General features: G+C 42.5%; 1 protein-coding gene across 2 annotated transcripts in view; it reads right to left on the bottom strand.

The window, feature by feature from the left end:
• The window catches only part of OPTN (optineurin), a 55,007-nt gene extending 36,131 nt beyond the window's left edge, over window positions 1–18,876 (bottom strand). For both annotated transcript variants that reach the window (XM_079768059.1, XM_079768060.1), the window contains exons 1-6: window positions 18,699–18,876; window positions 11,166–11,342; window positions 10,285–10,487; window positions 6,521–6,697; window positions 4,531–4,604; window positions 2,575–2,709 (exon numbers count right to left, since the gene is read on the bottom strand). In XM_079768059.1, the coding sequence (XP_079624185.1) occupies window positions 2,575–2,709; window positions 4,531–4,604; window positions 6,521–6,697; window positions 10,285–10,487; window positions 11,166–11,331 (755 nt within the window). In that variant the 5' untranslated portion in view covers window positions 11,332–11,342; window positions 18,699–18,876. The remainder of the gene's footprint in view (window positions 1–2,574; window positions 2,710–4,530; window positions 4,605–6,520; window positions 6,698–10,284; window positions 10,488–11,165; window positions 11,343–18,698) is intronic.
• Between the last annotated feature and the right edge of the window lie 290 nt (window positions 18,877–19,166).

Below are 19,166 nucleotides of genomic sequence, written 5' to 3'. Positions count from 1 at the left end.
GGGGAGGGCAGTTGGGGGGGGACCAGGCCTGCAGGGGAGGGCAGTTAGGGGTGACCAGGCCTGCAGGGGAGGGCAGTTAGGGGCAAACAGGCTGGCAGGGGAGCAGTTAGGCATCAATCAGGCTAGCAGGGGAGTGGTTAGGGGGTGATCAGGCTGGCAGGCAGAAGCGGTTAGGGGCAATTAGGATCGTGCCTAAACGGGCAGTCGGACATCTCTCGAGGAGTCCCAGATTGGAGAGGGTGCAGGCTGGGCTGAGGGACATCACCCCCCATGCACTAATTTCATGCACCGGGCCTCTAGTTAAAACTATAAAACTCTTAGGAGAAAACATAGGAGGGAATCTTTGTGACTTTGGGTTAGTCAATGGTCATTTAGGTATGATACCAAAAGCACAAGAGTCAAAAGAAAACATAAATTGGACTACATTAAAAAAAAAAAAGTGTGTGCCCTAGCTGGTTTGGCTCAGCGGATAGAATGTTGGCATGCGGACTGAAGAGTCCCGGGTTCCATTCTGGTCAAGGGCACATGCCCGGGTTGTAGGCTCAATCCCAAGGGGCGGGTGTGCAGGAGGCAGCTGATCAATGATTCTCTCTCATCATTGATGTTTCTATCTCTGTCTCCCTCTCCCTTCTTCTCTGAAATCAATAAAAAAATATATTTTTTTAAGAAGTGTGCTACAAATGATATCATCAAAGAGATGAAAAGATAACCCAAAAAATGGGAGAAAATATTTGCAAATAAAAAGTCTCATAAAGGACTTGTATCCAGAATATATAATGAGCTCATAATAAGACTGCAATTTTTTTTTAAATAGGCAAAGGATTTGAATAGATATTTCTTCAAAGAAGATGTATAAAATGATCAACATGGAAAGATACTCAACATTATTAGTCATTAGGGAAATAAAATCAAAATCACAAGTGAGAGACCACTTCACATCCATGAGGATGGCCATAATCAGGAAGACAGACAATAACAAGTGTTGTTGAGGATGTAGAGAAATTGGAACCCTCCTACATTGCTGGTGGGAATATAAAATGGTGCAGCCACTATGGACAAAAGTTTGGTAGTTTCTGAAACTATTGAATATAAAGTAACCACATGAACTAGCAATTCTACTCCTTAGTATATACCAAAGATAATTTAAAAAATACATTCACACAAAAAATTGTGCATGAATGTTCAGAGCTAACATTCATAATAGGCAAAAAGTGGGAACCACAAAAATGTTCATCAACTGATGAATAAACAAAATGTTGTCTAGTCATACAATGGAATATTATTTGGCAACAAAAAGAAATGAAAAACTAATACATGCTATATCATAGATAAACTTTGAAAACATTACCCTAAGGCAGTGGTCGGCAAACTCATTAGTCAACAGAGCCAAATATCAACAGTACAACGATTGAAATTTCTTTTGAGAGCCGAAAACGGATTTCTGCGCATGGGCCACAAAGTTTCAATCACACTGTACGTGCACGCCCGCACGTGGTATTTTTGGAAGAGCCACACTCAAGGGGCCAAAGAGCTGCATGTGGCTCACAAGCCGCATTTGCCGACCACTGCCCTAAGACAATCACAAAAGACCACGTATTATATGATTCTAATTATATGAAATGTCCATAATAGGTAAATCTACAAAGAGGAAGTAGGTTACTGAGAGGAATGAGTGCTAATGGCTACTGGTTTTCTTATTGGGGGGGGGGGACCTTCTAAAATTATAAAATTCTAATGGTTACATAACTCTATGAATATTCTAAAAATCATTGAAATATACACTTTAAAGGGATAAATTGATGGTATCTTAATGTTATCTCAAAAGAGCTGTTAAAAAAGCAACGTATGTAAATTCTTTTGTTAATCTCTCCCTACCCCTCAGTTCCCCACCCCCACCCCCCACCTTCCCTCTGAGATTTGTCAGTCTGTTCCATGCTTCTATATCTCTGGATCTATTTTGTTCATCAGTTTATTTTGTTCACTAGATTCCACATATGAGTGAGATCATGTGATACTTGTCTTTCTCTGACTGGCTTATTTCCTTCCTTGCTGTCTCAAAGGGTAAGAGATCCTTCTTTTTTACAGCTGCATAGTATTCCATGGTATAAATGTACCACAGCTTTTTATCCACTCATCTACTGATGGGCACTAGGGCTGTTTCCAGATCTTAGCTATTATAAATAGCACTGCTATGAACAAAGGGGTGCATACCTTCTTTCTGAATGGTGTTTCAGGATATATATGCTTACTAGAGGCCCGATGCACGGAATTCGTGAAAGGGGCTCTGCCCTCGAAGCCCCGGCAGCTTGCCTCGGCCCTCGCAGTCCCGGCTTCATCCAGAAGGTCGTTCAGTTGTCCAGTCTAATTAGCATATTACCCTTTTATTATTATAGATATGCATAACCCATGGACACAGGCAAGAGTGTGGTAAAGGTCTGGAGGGCGGCAGTGTGGAGGGGGCCAATGGGGGGAAAAAAGGGACATCTGCAATACTTTCAACAATAAAGATAAATTTTAAAAACTTATAATTAAAAAAAAGCAGTGTATGCATATTTCAAGTTCCCTGTTTCCTACCTTCCTTTGGCTTCTTTCAGTGCCTTTTCAAGCCTTTCCACCTTCTGGGTCCCTTCCCTCAGGCAAAGCAGGAGCTGGCGCACAGTTAATTCCTCCGATTCCAAACAACTCCTGGCACCTTCTGCAGATCTGCGCCTACATCAAGGCATACAGAGTTAGAAAACAAAAATGTCAGAGTCTAAGAATATAACTGGAACAAACTTAAAGGAACTGCTTTCCAGAATACTCTCCAGTTAATTCTCATTTACTGACAAGCAGAGCTGGCCCTCTGACCCCCCCATGCCTCCGGCCTCCATACTTTCCAGGGAAAGAGTAGAGACTAATGAGTAGGCTTGCCTTACACTGCACGTGCTCACAACAGCAGACCACAGCACCCACGCACACAGTGGAGCAGGGGGAGTCCTGGTTTCCGGTGCCCAGCTTTCCTAGGAAACTAGTCCCAAGAGAACCACAGTCAAAGTACACAGCACACATGCTGCTGGTGGTGACATGCAGGCCACCGGCCTTTCCCCATCTTGACAAAAGCCATCACATTCTCAAGTCAAGAAAAAATTCAAATAATTAGAGCAGAGAAATGTAGGCATTATTGGTATGTCAAATATTTTTCTTGATTTCAAAACATGATTAAATCAAGAGGCAGTTCAATGACAAGCAAACAAAACCACGACTATCACTACAACAAAACATTCCAGGTGACTATGCTGATGCTAATGGCAGCTACTCTTCCAGTAGTCTACTCAGATTCACCATCTAGTAAACAGCCAGGAGTCAATTCTGGTTCCCAACTCCTAAGCTCAAACTGCAAACCTAGAAATCAATATCTGATTCCTTAATATATTCTCAAACAGGATAACGAAGCTGCAATAGAAAACACCTCTGTGGCTTGAAAGAGGAAGTGGTCTGTGCCTATGGATCTAAATGAGGAGGAAGTGGCTTAGAAATTTCAAACAGGGCTTCCTTCCTTCCCACCATTTCCAGTAAAGTCTTCTGATATTAAAAAAAAAAAGTAATATAGACAAAAACTGAGGAATTTCTAACTAAAAATGGGAATAACTGTCATTTATGCCAATTGCTCTCCTTGAAGGAAGGGTATTATCTAATAACTTATTTTCTTCCTTTTACAAGGGCTTGGGAGCATAACAGAAAAAACAACACCCATTTTCATGTTTTATAAATACATTCATCAAGTTATAGGAAAAATATATTAAAAGTCTAGGGGTTGGGTCATCTGCAATACCCTAAACAATAAAGATAAATAATTTTTTAAAAAGTCTACGAGGGAAGAGATCCTTAGAGAAACTTTCAGATAGCTGTCTGTTTCCTGTAGACTGACACAGTAGTAACCGGCGTATAGAGGATGAGCCAACAGCCTGTTCTGGGGAGTGCTGCCTGCAGGTCTCAGGGGCCCAGTCCTTCTACCATCCCCTCAAAGTCCCCCCATCAATTACAAGGTCTACTTCCTAATAAGTACTTAGGAGGGGTCGACTTGAGACTCCACAGGTAAAATACCTGGGCACTTTTAAGAAACACCCAGAGACTGCGCAGTAACAGTCATTGTTATGGAAGATTACCCATTCGTATCAGTCACAGTGGCTTGTACTAAGGAATGAACAGGGCAGAGGAAATGGAAATATCCCACTTATCAAGCCTGGTCCAGCTCAAACTGCACTGGTATGCAAATTAGGAAGCAGAGGTCTTTCACTTTTTATCTGAAGGAGAAGAAACACCTTGAGTGGTGAGGGTTAGTTAGCCTGAAAAGGCATCAAACATTGTTTTTATTCTCTGCCAGTTTTAGCTGCAACATTAAACAGCATTTAAACATTCTGGAGAGGTCCTGATCGGTATAAATTAATAATAAGTGACTTTACAGCCCATGTTTGACCTCTCAGTGGGGACCTGGAAATGACAAGACTGCCCAGTAAGCCTGTCCAAGAGCCCTAGTCTTTCTTCACATACGTGTCAATGGAGTCAATTCTCGTGGGCCCAAGGCTCGTCTTGATTTCTTTCACTGCCACATCTGCTTCTCCTTCCTGTAGAACCAGAAGTGAAAGGGATATAATACAATATGTCTACAAGACGAATGTTATCAAAGATAAAAAGGCAAAAAAAGAAAAAGTCAAAAAGATCAAGAATTTTGATGACATGCAACCTAAGGAGCCTACCAAACATTTAAATACGAGGTGTTTAAATTCGGTCACTCAAATGGAATGGAAATGTACCCTTCCCTCACCCCACATGCCCTGTCAGGATTATAAATATCCAGACGAAGGTTGGTCTCCTCTCATTCAGCAGTCAATCTGACCCCATAACATGAAAGCTTATCTCTTGCTCTCTTTGGCAGTTCCCTTCTTTCCTAGGTTAAGGTCACATGGAGCTAGTGACAACTCCACACACCTTTCCTGTACAGTCCTTTAAAACGCAAAATGCTAGAATTTCCTGAAGCAAAGTTGAAAAAGAGGCAGTTTTCTGTGAACAAGGTTCACAAAACACAAAGTCATCTCCTATTAGAAACCCTATGCATCTTGGGCCATTTAGGAAAACAGAGGATTAAGACCACTTCAATGACTTGAAGGGCAATTCTGTTCTAATGAGGTAGCGGGATAATCTTCCAAAAATGCACAATGATGTTCTGGGTAGTTTTGGATGTGTGCATCCTTCCTAAAATTTGGGCAGTGCTATCCAGTTCACAGAAGCAAGGCCAAGAAAAACAGGTTTTCACTAAAAATAACTGTCACTCATCGGTGAGGGAACATACCATGCTCACCACGCGCCCTGGAGGCAGGAACCTTTTGGAAACTTCTGATAGGCTCGTTGGGCGTCCTGGATGTTATCAGTTACTTGCAGAAGGTTAATGCTCTTTGATCAAACTTGTGTTTCATAATCTTTAGTCACTTGCAGAGAGAGTATTCTTGCAAAGTGTGCTTTCAAGTGGTATTTTAATTTTCTTAATTTCAGCCACTTTCAATGCATCTAAGATTTACTAGGGGGCATGGATGACAAAGTTATTAAGAGCCATTCTCCAATCCTATCAATCTTTAGTGCAGCAAATGAATCAGGAAGTAAAGGAAGTCGCACTCTAATATTTCAGACACATCCATAGTTTAGCTTTTTGCAAACTGCCCTTCCAACTCCTTCACCTGTCCCCCCATCTTCAAGGTACATTTTTCTCTTTCAGAGACACAATCTCTTTTCCTTTATCAGACATGCACTTTGATAAAGCTAAAATGACAGTGTGTATGACAGAGGATTGGACCTTCATATGTTTTCCCCCTCTGTGGTTCATCCACTATTTTAGTAAGACTGCCACACCCCCACTGAGACATCCATGACGGGCGCTGCACACAGGCTAGGACATGCCATCTCGCTTAGCTCACTTCATTTTGGTGGCACATAAATGGGAATTTGGTAGCATCAGCTTCAAACTGTTCTCAGGTTCCTGAGTAGCTGCTGTTAGAGAAGCTGAGATAGTCCCTCCACCTACAACCAGCCGAGCTCTGCTCCTTTTCTTCACTTATTTTTAACAAACCATGGTTCCTCACAAGACTTTGTTTGAAAAGAGCGTTCTAATATTAAAAAGTGTTTTAAAAACATTTATTGCATCTGATCACGATTCTGCTCACCTAAGTGAAATGCTGAACACAGCTTTGAGACCTGGTCTGAAAACGATTATGCTTTTGGTCAGTCACATAAATGTCTGATTTGTGAGGACGAAAAAAAAAGAAGGACTAGCTGTTTTGTCATAAGAGGTAATAGATGTTTTTCCATTTCAGCTATGATAACCCTCACAAGCATTGTGTTATACTTTTAAAAAAGAGCCAATTTACCTTTACTACTGAAATTTCCCCACTAAGTGGCTTCCCTGTGTTGAGAAAGAAATGGTGGTATTTGTATCAATTGCCCAGGTGAGGTTTTTGGAATTTGCTTAACACAAAACCAAAATACTTACAGCCATCCTTATTTCAACAAAGGAGTCTTCGGAGGGGCCGCCGGAGCTCAGCTTGAGTTGTAATTCAGACACAATGCCCAGCAGATCTGCCTTTTCAGCTTGAAGTCGTGCCACTTGGGTCTTCAGCTGTTCCACTTCCTGTTCTGCCTCGGGGACCTTGGGGTCCCCAGTGGGTTCCTGGAAATGACCAAGAGGAAAGCACATTAATGAATTAAACTAAGGCTCCAGAATCAAACTCCAGTGCCCCATGCCCACTGACAGGGCAGTTTCTCAACAACTCGATCCCCTGTGCTTTACAGTAAAAAATTCTTACATTTCCTTGGCAATTTATTTTGACATAACATTTAAAATAAACATTTTAATATCATTTTATTGTATTCAAATAAAAAAATTTTAAACCTCATGACAAGAAAGACGTGCTTCCTCAGCATGCTGGAATAATCTGGTATCATAATAACAGCCAACTAGAATGGAGACTTGACTTGGGGTGGTGAACACACAATACAGTGTTCATATGATGTGTTGTAGACTTGTGCACCTAAAGCCTGTATAATTTTGTTAACCCAAATAAATTCAATAAAAAAGACAGTGCTTCTGAAGTAACTTTTTAATGCTTTATTTTTATTATTTTTAAATCAATTTTAGAGGAAGGGAGAGGGAGAGGAAGAGGAAGAAGAAAGGGAGGGAGAGAGGGAGGGAGGGAGGGAGAGAGAGAGGGAGAGAGGGAAGAGAGAGAGAGAGAGAGAGAGGGAGGGAGAGAGAGAGAGGGAGGGAGGGAGGGAGGGAGGGAGGGAGGGAGGGAGGGAGAGAGAGAGAGAGAGAGAGAGAGAGAGAGAGAGAGAGAGAGAGATAAAGAAACACTAATGTGAAAGAAAGAGTAATCGCCCTGACTGGGGATCAAACCTGGAACCTGGGCATATGCCCTGACCAGCAATGGAAACCACTACCTTTTGGGGTACAGGATGATGCTCCAAACAACCAAGCTACCCCACCCACCAGGGCGCTTTTGCAGTAAGTTAAAAAAAAAATTAGAAAACAGCTAAACTTTGCCAATGGCAGAATTTTAAGTTATAGTCCCAAAATACTAGAAAATAAGGATAAAAAGCTACCACAATTCAACCTCTTGCTCCCCGCACACACAGATATCCACCATCACTCTCCCCATACCTGTCATGTCTACTCAGAAGGCAAAGCACCAAGGATATCACCTGGTACAGTACTGGCAAAAACACAATGAAAGGTTCAAAATTCTCCCAGGAATGTAGTCTGGGTGCTATAAAACTTTGTGTTGTTTTAAGCTTGTTAAACCTAAGTCTGGTGAGAAATAAGCAAACTGACAATTCAGAGGCTGGTAACAAAATGGAAAAAAATTTCAGCCTCTATAAACATTAACAGTAAATGTTAATATTTCACTAATGTCAAGTACATGCTGTGTTCCTGCTGTTGCAATTACTGAATATGACAAAGTCAGAAGAGCAAGACCCTGTCTAGCTACAGTGTTTTGCTTGGGAGAATAGACTCCAGTCCACACTCTGCTAATCAGTGCATATTGTCTTGAGTAGATTCACGTCATGTCTTGGCCTCAGTTTTCTTGAGTTAGAAAGACAGTACCCCACGGTCTCTTCCAGCTGTGACCTTCTCATCCTCTCTGATTTCCTCCTCAGGAAACCTTCACTGCTCTTGGCACCACCAGAAATACATGCACTTGTGATTATCAGATGACACAACACATTAGAAAACTGACCCCTACACACAGACACATTTACCCTCTGTGACAGATTTCCTAAGGAATGGCAAACAGGTCCAAAGGCTCGCAGTGACACCAAAAAGTATCAGAAGGGCACGTGCCTGGACCATAAACCAGCTTGTCCATGAAATATTAAAAAGTGTAGCAGGGAAGTGCCCCTCCCACCATCAAGATCATGCTCGTCTTCATTTGCAGCAGTCCCTTGCCAGGAATCTACCACAGGCCTTAGAGAAAAGCACCTCATTGTGAAACAAAGTCAGGAGGGCAAAGAAAGGTTCCAAGCTTATGCTATCTCCCAGAAATGTCTCACACCATGGGAACATACATGTAAAAGAATGAAAACATACAAGGAAAGACACTGCTCAGCCTGGAATCAGGAAGTAAGCAGGTGAGGGCAAGACTATGCCCCATTAGGAATCTTCACATTTATCTACCTGACCTCTTGGGGGACATTTTATAGAATGGATTTTTTAAAACTACCTTGGCATAGCCCTAGCTGGTTTGGCTCACTGGATAGAGCGTTGGTCCTCGGACTGAAGGGTCCCGGGTTCGATTCTGGTCAGGGCACATACTCAAAGCAACCAATTGATGTGTCTCTCTCACATCGATGTTCCTCTCTCTGTCTCTCCCCCTCCCTTCCACTCTCTCTAAAAATCAAAAGAAAAATATCCTCGGGTGAGGATTAACAATAAAACAAAACAAAAACACTACCTTGGCAGAAAGGTAAGAAAGTTTTATTTTATTATTTTAAAGAGGCCTTTAGAGCTTTACTTGAATTTTCTGCCTCCTTATGAAAGTATGTTCCTGGGAAGAGAGTTTTAAACAAGTGTCTGAGGACCAGTGATATGAGGCCATGACACTAGAATCTCGGACCGTTTTTTCTAAAAAAACTTTTCATTCGTTAGATTATTCAGTATCATCCCTTTTTCATTATTTTCTTTCCATTTTATTTGTCTGTATTCTTTACTCATTTAAGAAATTACAGATCAACAAAGTTCAAAGTAAAGTCTCGAGAAAAATCACTGATATCCAGGATTACATCCTCCTTCAGTTAACCCAGGGCTCCATCTTCCAAAGGGTTATTAAGTTTCAGGCTTGGACAGCAGATGTCCATCTAAACAAATAATTCTCAGTGAGCTTTAGCGTATGGGCAGAGGCTTCATCTGTGTTCTGATTTGTTTTTTTTTCATTAACATCTTTGACACCCACTCTGGTTGTGAGCACATTTCCTAGATTCTTTGGGTCAATGAAAACATGGCAACCTTATATAATCTCCTATCACAACACGACATTTGTCAAACCATTTTTTTCAAAAGTAAATGTAAAACTTAAAGCAAAGAATCTGTTTTAGACTGAGAAAGGACAAGGTCAATAAGTAAAAATTCTGAGTAATAGTAAATTTTATTTTATTTATTTATTTATTTATTTATCCTCACCTGAGGATATTTTTCCATTGATTTTTAGAGAGAGTGGAAAAGAGAGGGAAAGACAGAGAGAAATATCAATGTGAGAGAAACACATCATTTGGTTGCCGCCTGCATGCGCCCCGACCAGGGCTGGGGAGGAGCCTGCAACCGAGGTACGAGCCCTTGACCTGAATCAAACCTAGGACTCTTCGGTCCGCAGGCCTATGCTCTATCCACTGAGCCAAACTGGTTAGGACAGTAAATTTAAAAAATGTAATTTTATATCAAAGACATACATCAAAAAACTAACACTTGCACGGTTCTAAGCAGAGGTCCTTCTGCTCTGTCTATGAGTACAAAATAGTGATTTATAACCTCAACATTCTTCTGATTAAAATCATTATGGTCAAAGCTTTACACATTTCTTTCTCCCAACAAGAGATTATTCATGACCCTTAAAATCGCAACCAATCTTCTCAGCAAGAACATTTCTTTCAAGATAATGCAAAACACCCATGTAACCTAAACCATAAAGGGTTTGATCTAGAAGTCTAGACAAATAAGATTCCACTACAAATATTAATAAAATCACAACTAATTTGTCTGCTCACCTCTAATGACCTTTCTGTTTTCCCTTTTAGTTTTCCAAGTTCTTCCTTTAGTTTTTCATTTTCCTGACTCAGAGCCATTAGACGCTCTTTGGCTTCTTTGCTCTGGATCTCAAAAAAATGGCGTTCCTCCTTCTGTTTCTCTGTCCAGGCTGAGAGCTCCTGAAATCGCCCTTTCATAGCTTGGTTATTTAGCTTCATGGCTTCTGTATGGGGTTCAGAGTAAAGGGTCACACAACAAGGGGGTCACACACACTGGACTTGATTTAATGAATCAAACCGCCCCTCAAGCCACTTCAACCTGAGGCTCTGAATCTAAAGATGCCATGTTGGGTCTGGGCCCAAGGGTCAGCCAGAAAAAAGACTGTAGCAAGATGAGTGGTTTTTGCTTCCAGACAGGACTAGCAGGTCTAATGTCTCAAAAGTCTCAATAAAGTAAAAGTGATTTGGGTACCTCCATATAGCACAAATACCTATGAATAACTAACTAGACAGACTAACATCTGTGACTCTTAGATTCAAACACTGGACCTGCCAAAAGCCCTGGCTTGAAATGAGAACCCTTCCTCTTAACAAGGCAGTATTTAGAACTAAAGGAAATAATAGCAGCCTTTCTTTCTTTTTCCTTTCAATTGGGCTAAATGTCTTTATGCCATTTCCCTGAGATAAAAAAACAACAACTTTTTATTCTGACCTGTACCCAAAGGTAAATAATGAAAACAGTTTTAGCCTTACTAAAAGCTAAATTCTGTACTCTCTCCGCCCCCAGGGAACCAGACAGAGAATAGGGAGTTCACCTACAAGCCTTATTACAAAGGGATCAGGCTCAGGAAGGCCGGGGATGAATGGAGAAACACAGGGGCCAGGTGCCAGGTGCTGCTTACCTTTCAGCTGATGGTTCTCAGTCAGGAGCTCTTTCATTTGCTGCAGCAGCTCCTCTGGAGTAAACGTGTTCAGGTTTGGGTGAGGCAGATTGGGGGGTCCATTTCCTGTGGCTTCATTTGGGCTGTCCCCCTTTTCAGTCAGGCAGTTAAGTGGCTGGTAGGACATGGCAGCAGTTCCTATGAAAAAGTTACAAACTGAAAAATAGCTGTCCCCTCTCTGCAAGGGGTCCTCAAGAGTCCCCCAAATCTATTAGTAATTGCTAGTAAGTACCCCAAGAGTTGCCTACTTTCTCTCCAAATATAATTGAACATTTATGATTCTACCTTTTAAACAAAAAAGGTATATCCTAGCTTCAGTGTGTATGTGTACGTCTGTGTATATGGGTGTGCAGAGAGGTGCAGTGAGGAGCTGAAATATGGAGGAGGAAGAGGGCATATCATGATGATCAGGTATCCTAACACAAGTCATTCAAGAGGGTTTCCATATATACATTTGTATACATGGGCAAAGTATCATTAAATTGATTTTCCCATGCAAATCAGATCTCCATATTTTGGGTGAATTATATCTCAATAAAGTTGCTCATAATCTTCATATTTTAGGCTAAGAAAAAAGGGGAACTAACATATTTTGGATGCTTAATCACCGTACCACATGTCAGTTTCTAATCCTCACTGAAACTCAACATACATCTCTTTTACAGGGGACGAAGCTGGGTTCACTGAGGTTTCATAGCTCGCCCAAGGTCACTTAACAAGAGGCGCAACCAAATACAAATGGTGATTCCAAACCAGACCTGTAATATGATAAAGGAACGACTGAATATTTAGGCCTTGGTATTCGATAATTTTGCAAAGCCCACTAAAAAGACTAGAAAATCTTGCCTAATTATTGCATATTCTGAGAATGTCTTAATACCACTTTATTTTTTAGAGGGGTCAAAGTGGACATAAATAAGAGAAAGTGTATTCCAACTTTACTTCTGTATGGCCTACCACCTGGGCAAACATGGAAATCTCTTCTAATGACTGGCTACATGCTATAGGAAAACATTTTAAAAATATATTTTTATTGATTTGAGAGAGAGGAAGGGAGAGGGAGATAGAAACATCAATGATGAGAGAGAATCATCGATTGGCTGCCTCAAGCACGCCCCACACCGGGGATCAAGCCTGCAACCCGGGCATGTGCCCTGACTGGGAATCGAATCATGACCTTCTGGTTCATAGGTCAACACTCAACCACTGAGCCACACTGGCTGGGCTAGGCAAACATTTTCTTTTTCACACTTCATGAAGATGACACGCCTTTTCATGAAGAACTGCAGAGTCAGTGAATCAGTCACTGGAAGCTGAGGAGAGAGACACGCACTATCTGATCTGTCACTGTATCATAACATCTATGAGCACTCTCTCTGGGTCCATGTAATGAAATGTAGCTACACCCCGTCTGCAGGCAGTGCTTCTTCCCAATCCAATAGGAGGTGATACCTGGGCTCTCTGGAGGTTCCCTGGAACTGAGAGGCTGGCAACCTGCCTTTGGGCTGAAGGAACTTGTAGGTAATCAGAGATGGTGCTACTATTGATGGGACAGCAGGCCCCACGACACTGTCACCTCCGTGACTTCTCTCTAAGACAGCTAGCACAAAGGAAGGCATTCTCATCTAATTCCTTAATTAGGATGGCAATTTCAGGAGGTAAAAAACACTAATAAAGCATAATACTCAACTGTGAGCCTTTTGAAGGCATCTATGATGTACACATCCTAATTCATTTAGAAAACAGGAATAATGCTGAAGTGTGCTCTCTCAGCATCAGGTGACTAGATGGACTGCTTTTGTTTTCCCAAATAAAATAATCTACATTATTTTGCATGAAATAATTTGGATAAAAATAATTTGAGTAACACCAGTTTTTCTGGCTTTCTATAAAATTCACTTTTGCACAGAATGATGTTGGTGCTAACATTTCATAAAAAAGGGCTTTTACTGCCTTGACCAGGTGGCTCAGTTGGTTGGGCATTGTCCTGTGCACCAAAAGGTTGCTGGTTTGATTCCTGGTCAGGGCACATGCCTGGGTGGCAGGCTCGATCCCCGGAGGGGGGCATGCAGGAGGCAGCCAATTGATGTTTCCCTCACATAGATAGTTATTTATCTCATTTCCCTTCCTCTCTCTCTAAAAATCAATAAAAAAATTTTAAATGTTTTTATTGACATTTTTTAGAGAGAGAGGAAGGGAGAGGGAGAGAAACATTGATGTGAGAGAGAAACATCCTATATGCATCCTGACCCAGGACGAACCTGCAACCTGGGCACGTGCCCTGACTGAGAATCGACTGGCAACCTTTCAGTGCATGGGGATGATGCTCAACCAACTGAGCCACACCAGCCAGGGCAATAAAAAATATATATATATTTTCAAGTGTCTAAGCAGATGTCTGTAGATGGGTTTGGTTTCATTGTATTATATGCACACATTTCTTCTTAATGTTTTTTCCAAGAGAGGGTTACGAGAAAAAAAAGAGAGGGGAGGGGAGGGGAGAGGAGTTGAAAGAAGGAGGGGGAATAAAAAAAGAGCTTGTCCTTCGAAAATTGGGCAGATATTTTCCTCCTTTCCTTTCCTTTATACCTCTACCAAGCTTTCAGACATAACCATAATACAGTTAAAGTGGTTCTAGTTGTTACACTGATGCTTCTCACTTTTCCAGGTTGCCCAGATTTTCTAAGGACACCAAGAAAAAAGGCAGGGTTATACTAAGGAGACAGTAGTAAAAATACCAGGTGCCACTAACCAGATGTGTGACCTTTAGAAGTCACCTGGTCTCTTGCTATGGTTTATTGACTTGTCTAGCAAATGATAATCATTATAGTTGGTTTCAGCTCAAAAGTATTCTAAACCATCTAGCAAGATCACAGTTCAACCCACACCATTCAGCACACCCTAACACTCTCATGGCTGTGACACCCCCTCTCACTAATCCTATATTATAAAAGCGTAGTATGCAAATTGTCCCCTTGACCGGGAGTTGTCCGGGAGTTCGACCAGGGGCGGGGCTGGCCAGGGGAAGGGAGGGAGGCCCTGGCCAACAGCAGCAGCAGGTGGCTGGGGGAAAGGAGGGAGGCCCTGGCTGGTGGTGATGGTGGCAGGTGACTGGGGGAAGGGAGGGAGTACACGGCCAGCAGCTGGCAGCCACTAGGGACCCTACCAGTGCACAAAATTCGTGCACTGGGCCTCTAGTAATATATATGCCTGTCCTAGTTAAACTTTTCATTACCCAGCATTGTTAGGAAAATTTATTTGGTAATGCAAATGTCATAGTAAATGAAAAGTTAGTACATATGCTGAACATAAGCATGTAAAAACCAAAATTATAAGCATGTAATTTATTACCAAATTTTTACTAAAAGCAATTTAATCAGTTTTGGTGATTCAAAGGGCCCTTTATGGTTTTAGAATATTTGGAGGGCCTCATTAGGAGTTATCACAGTGCAGTGCATATGGGAAATGTCTATTTGGTAGAAGACGCTGAATTCTCTGTTTTTAACATTACCTTGAGCTACTTTCAATTAAGCAAACACAGAGATGCATTAGAAATCCTTGCACGCATCTTCAAAGGTTATGGAAATTTGAACTAAGCCATTTATTCCAAGGTTCTATCTAATAACAGAATTTTTCATAAAAATCCAAATAATCTGGATCTGAAATTGTGCACCTGAAATTGTGTCATTTGTAAGCAAAGGTGATATTTAACTACAAAATGGTGAATTAATTTAGGATAGGATTTGTCAAGATTTTGCCAATGAGAAAGAATGAGAACTAGTTGGAAGGTGTAAGATCCAAAGCAAAATCTCTTAGATTTAATTCCCAGATCTGCTATTTGAATTCCTGATTATATATTTTTATCGTTCTTAATTCCAGAGGTCAAGTAATTATAGCAATGACTTGACTTTGTAGGCATGGGCTTAAATCTCATTCCTGAGTTGGCCTTAAAAATGATCCAGTCCAACACCTTTATTCAGTGCAAGAATGTCTTGACCAGGCTTGAATGATTTCAATGATAGAAAATATGAGCAATGACCTTAGCAGCAGGAAACTGCTCATTCTATTACAGGATAACTCTAATTGTCAGAAAGTCATTTTGAAATCTGCTTTATACTGACTTCCACCCACTGGACATTGGACCAAGAGGCATATACAGAATAAGCCCAGGCCCCAACCCTGGTGTGGCTGATTCTCCAGGTTTGCTGATTAAGTATTCATAGGTTCAATCTCCAAGTGAATAAATTAGTTTTTTTTTCCTTTATATTGAATTTATTGGGGTGACACTGGTTAACCAAATTATATAGATTTCAGGTGCACAATTTCACAACACACCATCTGTACACTGTATTGTGTGTTCACTACCCCAAGTCAAGTCTCCATCCATCACCATTTATCCCCCCAGACCCTCCTCCACTTCCCTCTACCCCTCCCCTCCTGCCCTGCGGAAATCATCACACTGTTATCCATGTCCACGAGCTTTCTCTTTTTTTTTTTTTCTTTTTTGCTTACTCCCTACACCCCCAGTCTGTTCTCTATGAGTCTGTCATCAAGAGGATAAATTAGTTTATTTATTTTTTGATAAATTAGTTTTAAAGAATAAAAATGTACTTGTTGATTGGAGACCGTAGCTGGCTATGGGCAAATTCTGGTTTGGGTTCACAAGGAGGCCTAGTAAGATTCCAAGATCAGATCAACTAAACCCATCACCATCCTGGAAAAAGAAAAACTGTATCCTACTAAGAGGGTAAGAAAAGCCTCACCTTTTGTGACAGAAATGGTATTCTGATTTTGTAGTTTGCTAACATACAGAAAATGGAAATAGACTTTACCTTATCGTCCCAGGCAGGAACCTAGGCGTTATGATTGATTCCTCCCATTCTCTCTCCCCGCAAGTCTAATATATTAGTGCTGTCACTTCCACCTTCCCTCCCTCCATCCCACCAGCTTAGCTCAGGCCCTTCTTGTCTTGTCTGGACTACAACATGGCACTCCACAGAGTGCAGGATTTCTGCCTATTTTGTCCATTGCTGTGTCCACCACACCTAGCACACAACTTGACATATTTGGGGATTCAACAAATAATTGCTGAATGAATTTTCATAGCCTCTTACACGGTCTGACTCTCATCTCTTTTCATCTCAGCCTCATTTCCTCCATGGTTTCTTTTCTAGTACGAGCTCAGCTGACTGCTTAAAACCCTTCCCATACCAGACAGAGTTCCAGCCCCTGAGCAAGAGAAATACAGGCTTTCAGGGACAATTCCCTGCACTCTTTTGCTTCTGTACCCTTGTATCTGTTCTGCCCTCTGCCTGAAATGCTGGCCCCCTTTTGCCCTGGCAAACACCCACGGGACAGTTCAATATTCAGCTCAAATAGATGTCCTATGTGAAACCAACTGTTCTTTCCTCTGAGCACCCAATAGCACTTTGTGTGTTCCATCTCCTCGGCCCTTTTCTGCAAAGCAAAGATGCCAGTCCATCTCTCCGTCAAACTTAAGCCAAGATCTCTATTTTATTCTTCCTAGAGACTGGCACACAGCAGGCTCTCAGTAAATGTTTGTTGAAATGAAATGAAAACACAGTTTAATAAGGTTTTTAAAGTCTAATACTAGTAAAACACTTCCTGCTGTGTAGATGACAACCCGGCATTCTAGTATTATGAGTTTTTCTACAGTTCTATGGCACTCATTTCCAGATTTTCAAACTCAACTTTTAAAACTTATTTTGAAAATTAGTGCTGTTTTTTTTTTTATATCACTACAAAGGTACCTGGATGTCATTTCATAACACATATTTTATTATTCAATCCTCATACATACATCAAAGTGAAAACAATGAAAACTTATAATAAAACTTTTTTTCTTCCCGTTTGAAATAGATTTTATTTTCAAAAAACAAAGTTTAATTTATTTTCCTTTTCTTTGGATTTACTATTCTATAAATTCCAAAGAATATATCGAGACCTAACCGGTTTGGCTCAGTGGATAGCGCGTCGGCCTGCGGACTGAAGGGTCCTAGGTTCGATTCCGGTCAAGGGCATGTACCTTGATTGCGGGCACATCCCCAGTAGGGGGTGTGCAGGAGGCAGCTGATCGATGTTTCTCTCTCATTGATGCTTCTAACTCTCTATTCCTCTCCCTTCCTCTCTGTAAAAAATCAATAAAATATATTTTAAAAAAAAGAATATATCGAACAGTCCAAATCTCTATAAAATTCACAAAAAAGCAGGGCTTGGAGAAGAGAGCGCCCATGTGCTAGTTCTACTTAAAGGGGGTGGGAGGGGGTCCCATGGGAAGATAATACAGTGACAAATTCCTTTCAAGAATAAAGTTTGTTTTTTGGAGGGTTTAGTTGGATTCCATAGCATAAGGTGCAACCTGAGGTCAATTACAAAAAAAAAAGATACCACTTTTATAAAGTTATTCACAATACATAAAGAATAGTTAAACTGGCCCAATAGGAAAACAGATGGAACACCCCCAAAGACTCTAATGACTGTCCTTTCTCTAAGGGCTACATTTAAACTTGACTTGCCTAGTCCATTCCGGAGCAGACTCTGCCCTTGGCCTCTGCCCTGGGTCTCTCCAGTCCACTACAAACTGGGCCCATCCTGGGGGTCAGCCAGGGCCCCCTAGGCAAAGAGCAAGGTGGTTCTCCTAGGTGCCACTTGCTCAGACCTGAGGCTTTTGATGTCCTAACACCGCCTTACTGTCCTACAGTTTTGGTTTCCATTTCATCTTTAAACAGCTCTGTGGCATACATTCCATACAACAGTTTTCCTGGCGGAGGTAGCAAACCAGAACCTGGGTTTCATTTTCTCAGTGATGTTTACTGCCTCCAGCTTACACACTTAAGACAGCAAAAACAATTCCTGTCTCATCAAATATTCTCTCTTCTCTCCTCTCCTCTCCTCTCCTCTCCTCTCCTCTCTCTCTCTCTCTCTCTCTCTCTCTCTCTCTCTCTCTCTCTCTCTTTCTCTCTCTCTCTGTGTGTGTGTGTGTATGAAGATTTACGGTTCATGAAGATTCCTTTGAGCTGTTCAGAATCCCACCACCTTAGGGAGAGGTCACTGGTTCTACAGTGTTCCTGGGCCATCTCATAAAGCCGGAGTACGTTTTAGTTTTTACGTCCTCCAAAGGTGTACCCTGAACCACTTCCCGTATAATGAGGAACTGGCTGTTGAATAATTCCCAACCCGAGGGAGTCAACCTTGAACACCTCCCCGACCTGCAGAGTAAGTCACCCGCAGTCCGCCAGGCCAGTACAAAGGGGGGAAGGGCGCTCTGGGACTACCGCCCCGCTGCCCTTCCCCACCAGGTCAGGATCCGCCGGGACCCGGAAACCTTCCCACCGGAGGGGGCACCCCACCCCCTCACCACCCACACCCCTCCTGGCGCAGGGTGGCGGGGAAGGGGGCTGCGGGAAGAGAGAGCTTCCTGGGCAGAGGAGGAGTCACCGCCTCACCCCACCCCCGTCCCCTGCCCCGGCTCACCGGCGCCCGCGCTCTCGCCTCGCTCCTCACGGCTTCCTCGGCATAGTGCCCGCTGGGGGAGGACTCCGGGCGGGACGCGGGCCGGCGGCGGGCGCTCGGGGAGCCCCGAGCAGTCGGGAACCTTTTCGACTCCGCCCAGCGGCGCTCAGCTGACTGCCTGCCGCGCGGGCCTCCCGACTCGGCCGGGGAATTTCCAGGCCCCGCCCCTCCTCAGGCCCCGCCCCCGCCCCTCCTCAGGCCCCGCCCCTGCCCCTCCTCAGGCCCCGCCCCATCCGGAGGCCCCGCCCCAATGCCCCGCCCCTCCTTTCCCCGGGAGCAGGCCTGCAGCGACCTCCCCCTACAGCTCGCTCCGGGTCAGGGCGAGGACCCAGAGCCACCGCCTAGGTGTCAGTGTGACCGTGACGGACGAAGTGAATGAAAATAAATTATTAATTAAATCAAACATGCGTATATGGGAGTGGGGTGGGG

This window comes from Cnephaeus nilssonii (genome assembly GCF_951640355.1).
Source record: "Cnephaeus nilssonii genome assembly, chromosome: 4".
Classification (NCBI taxonomy): domain Eukaryota; kingdom Metazoa; phylum Chordata; class Mammalia; order Chiroptera; family Vespertilionidae; genus Cnephaeus; species Cnephaeus nilssonii.
Note: the sequence above shows the minus strand (reverse complement) of the source record. Positions and strands in the feature narration are given on the sequence as shown.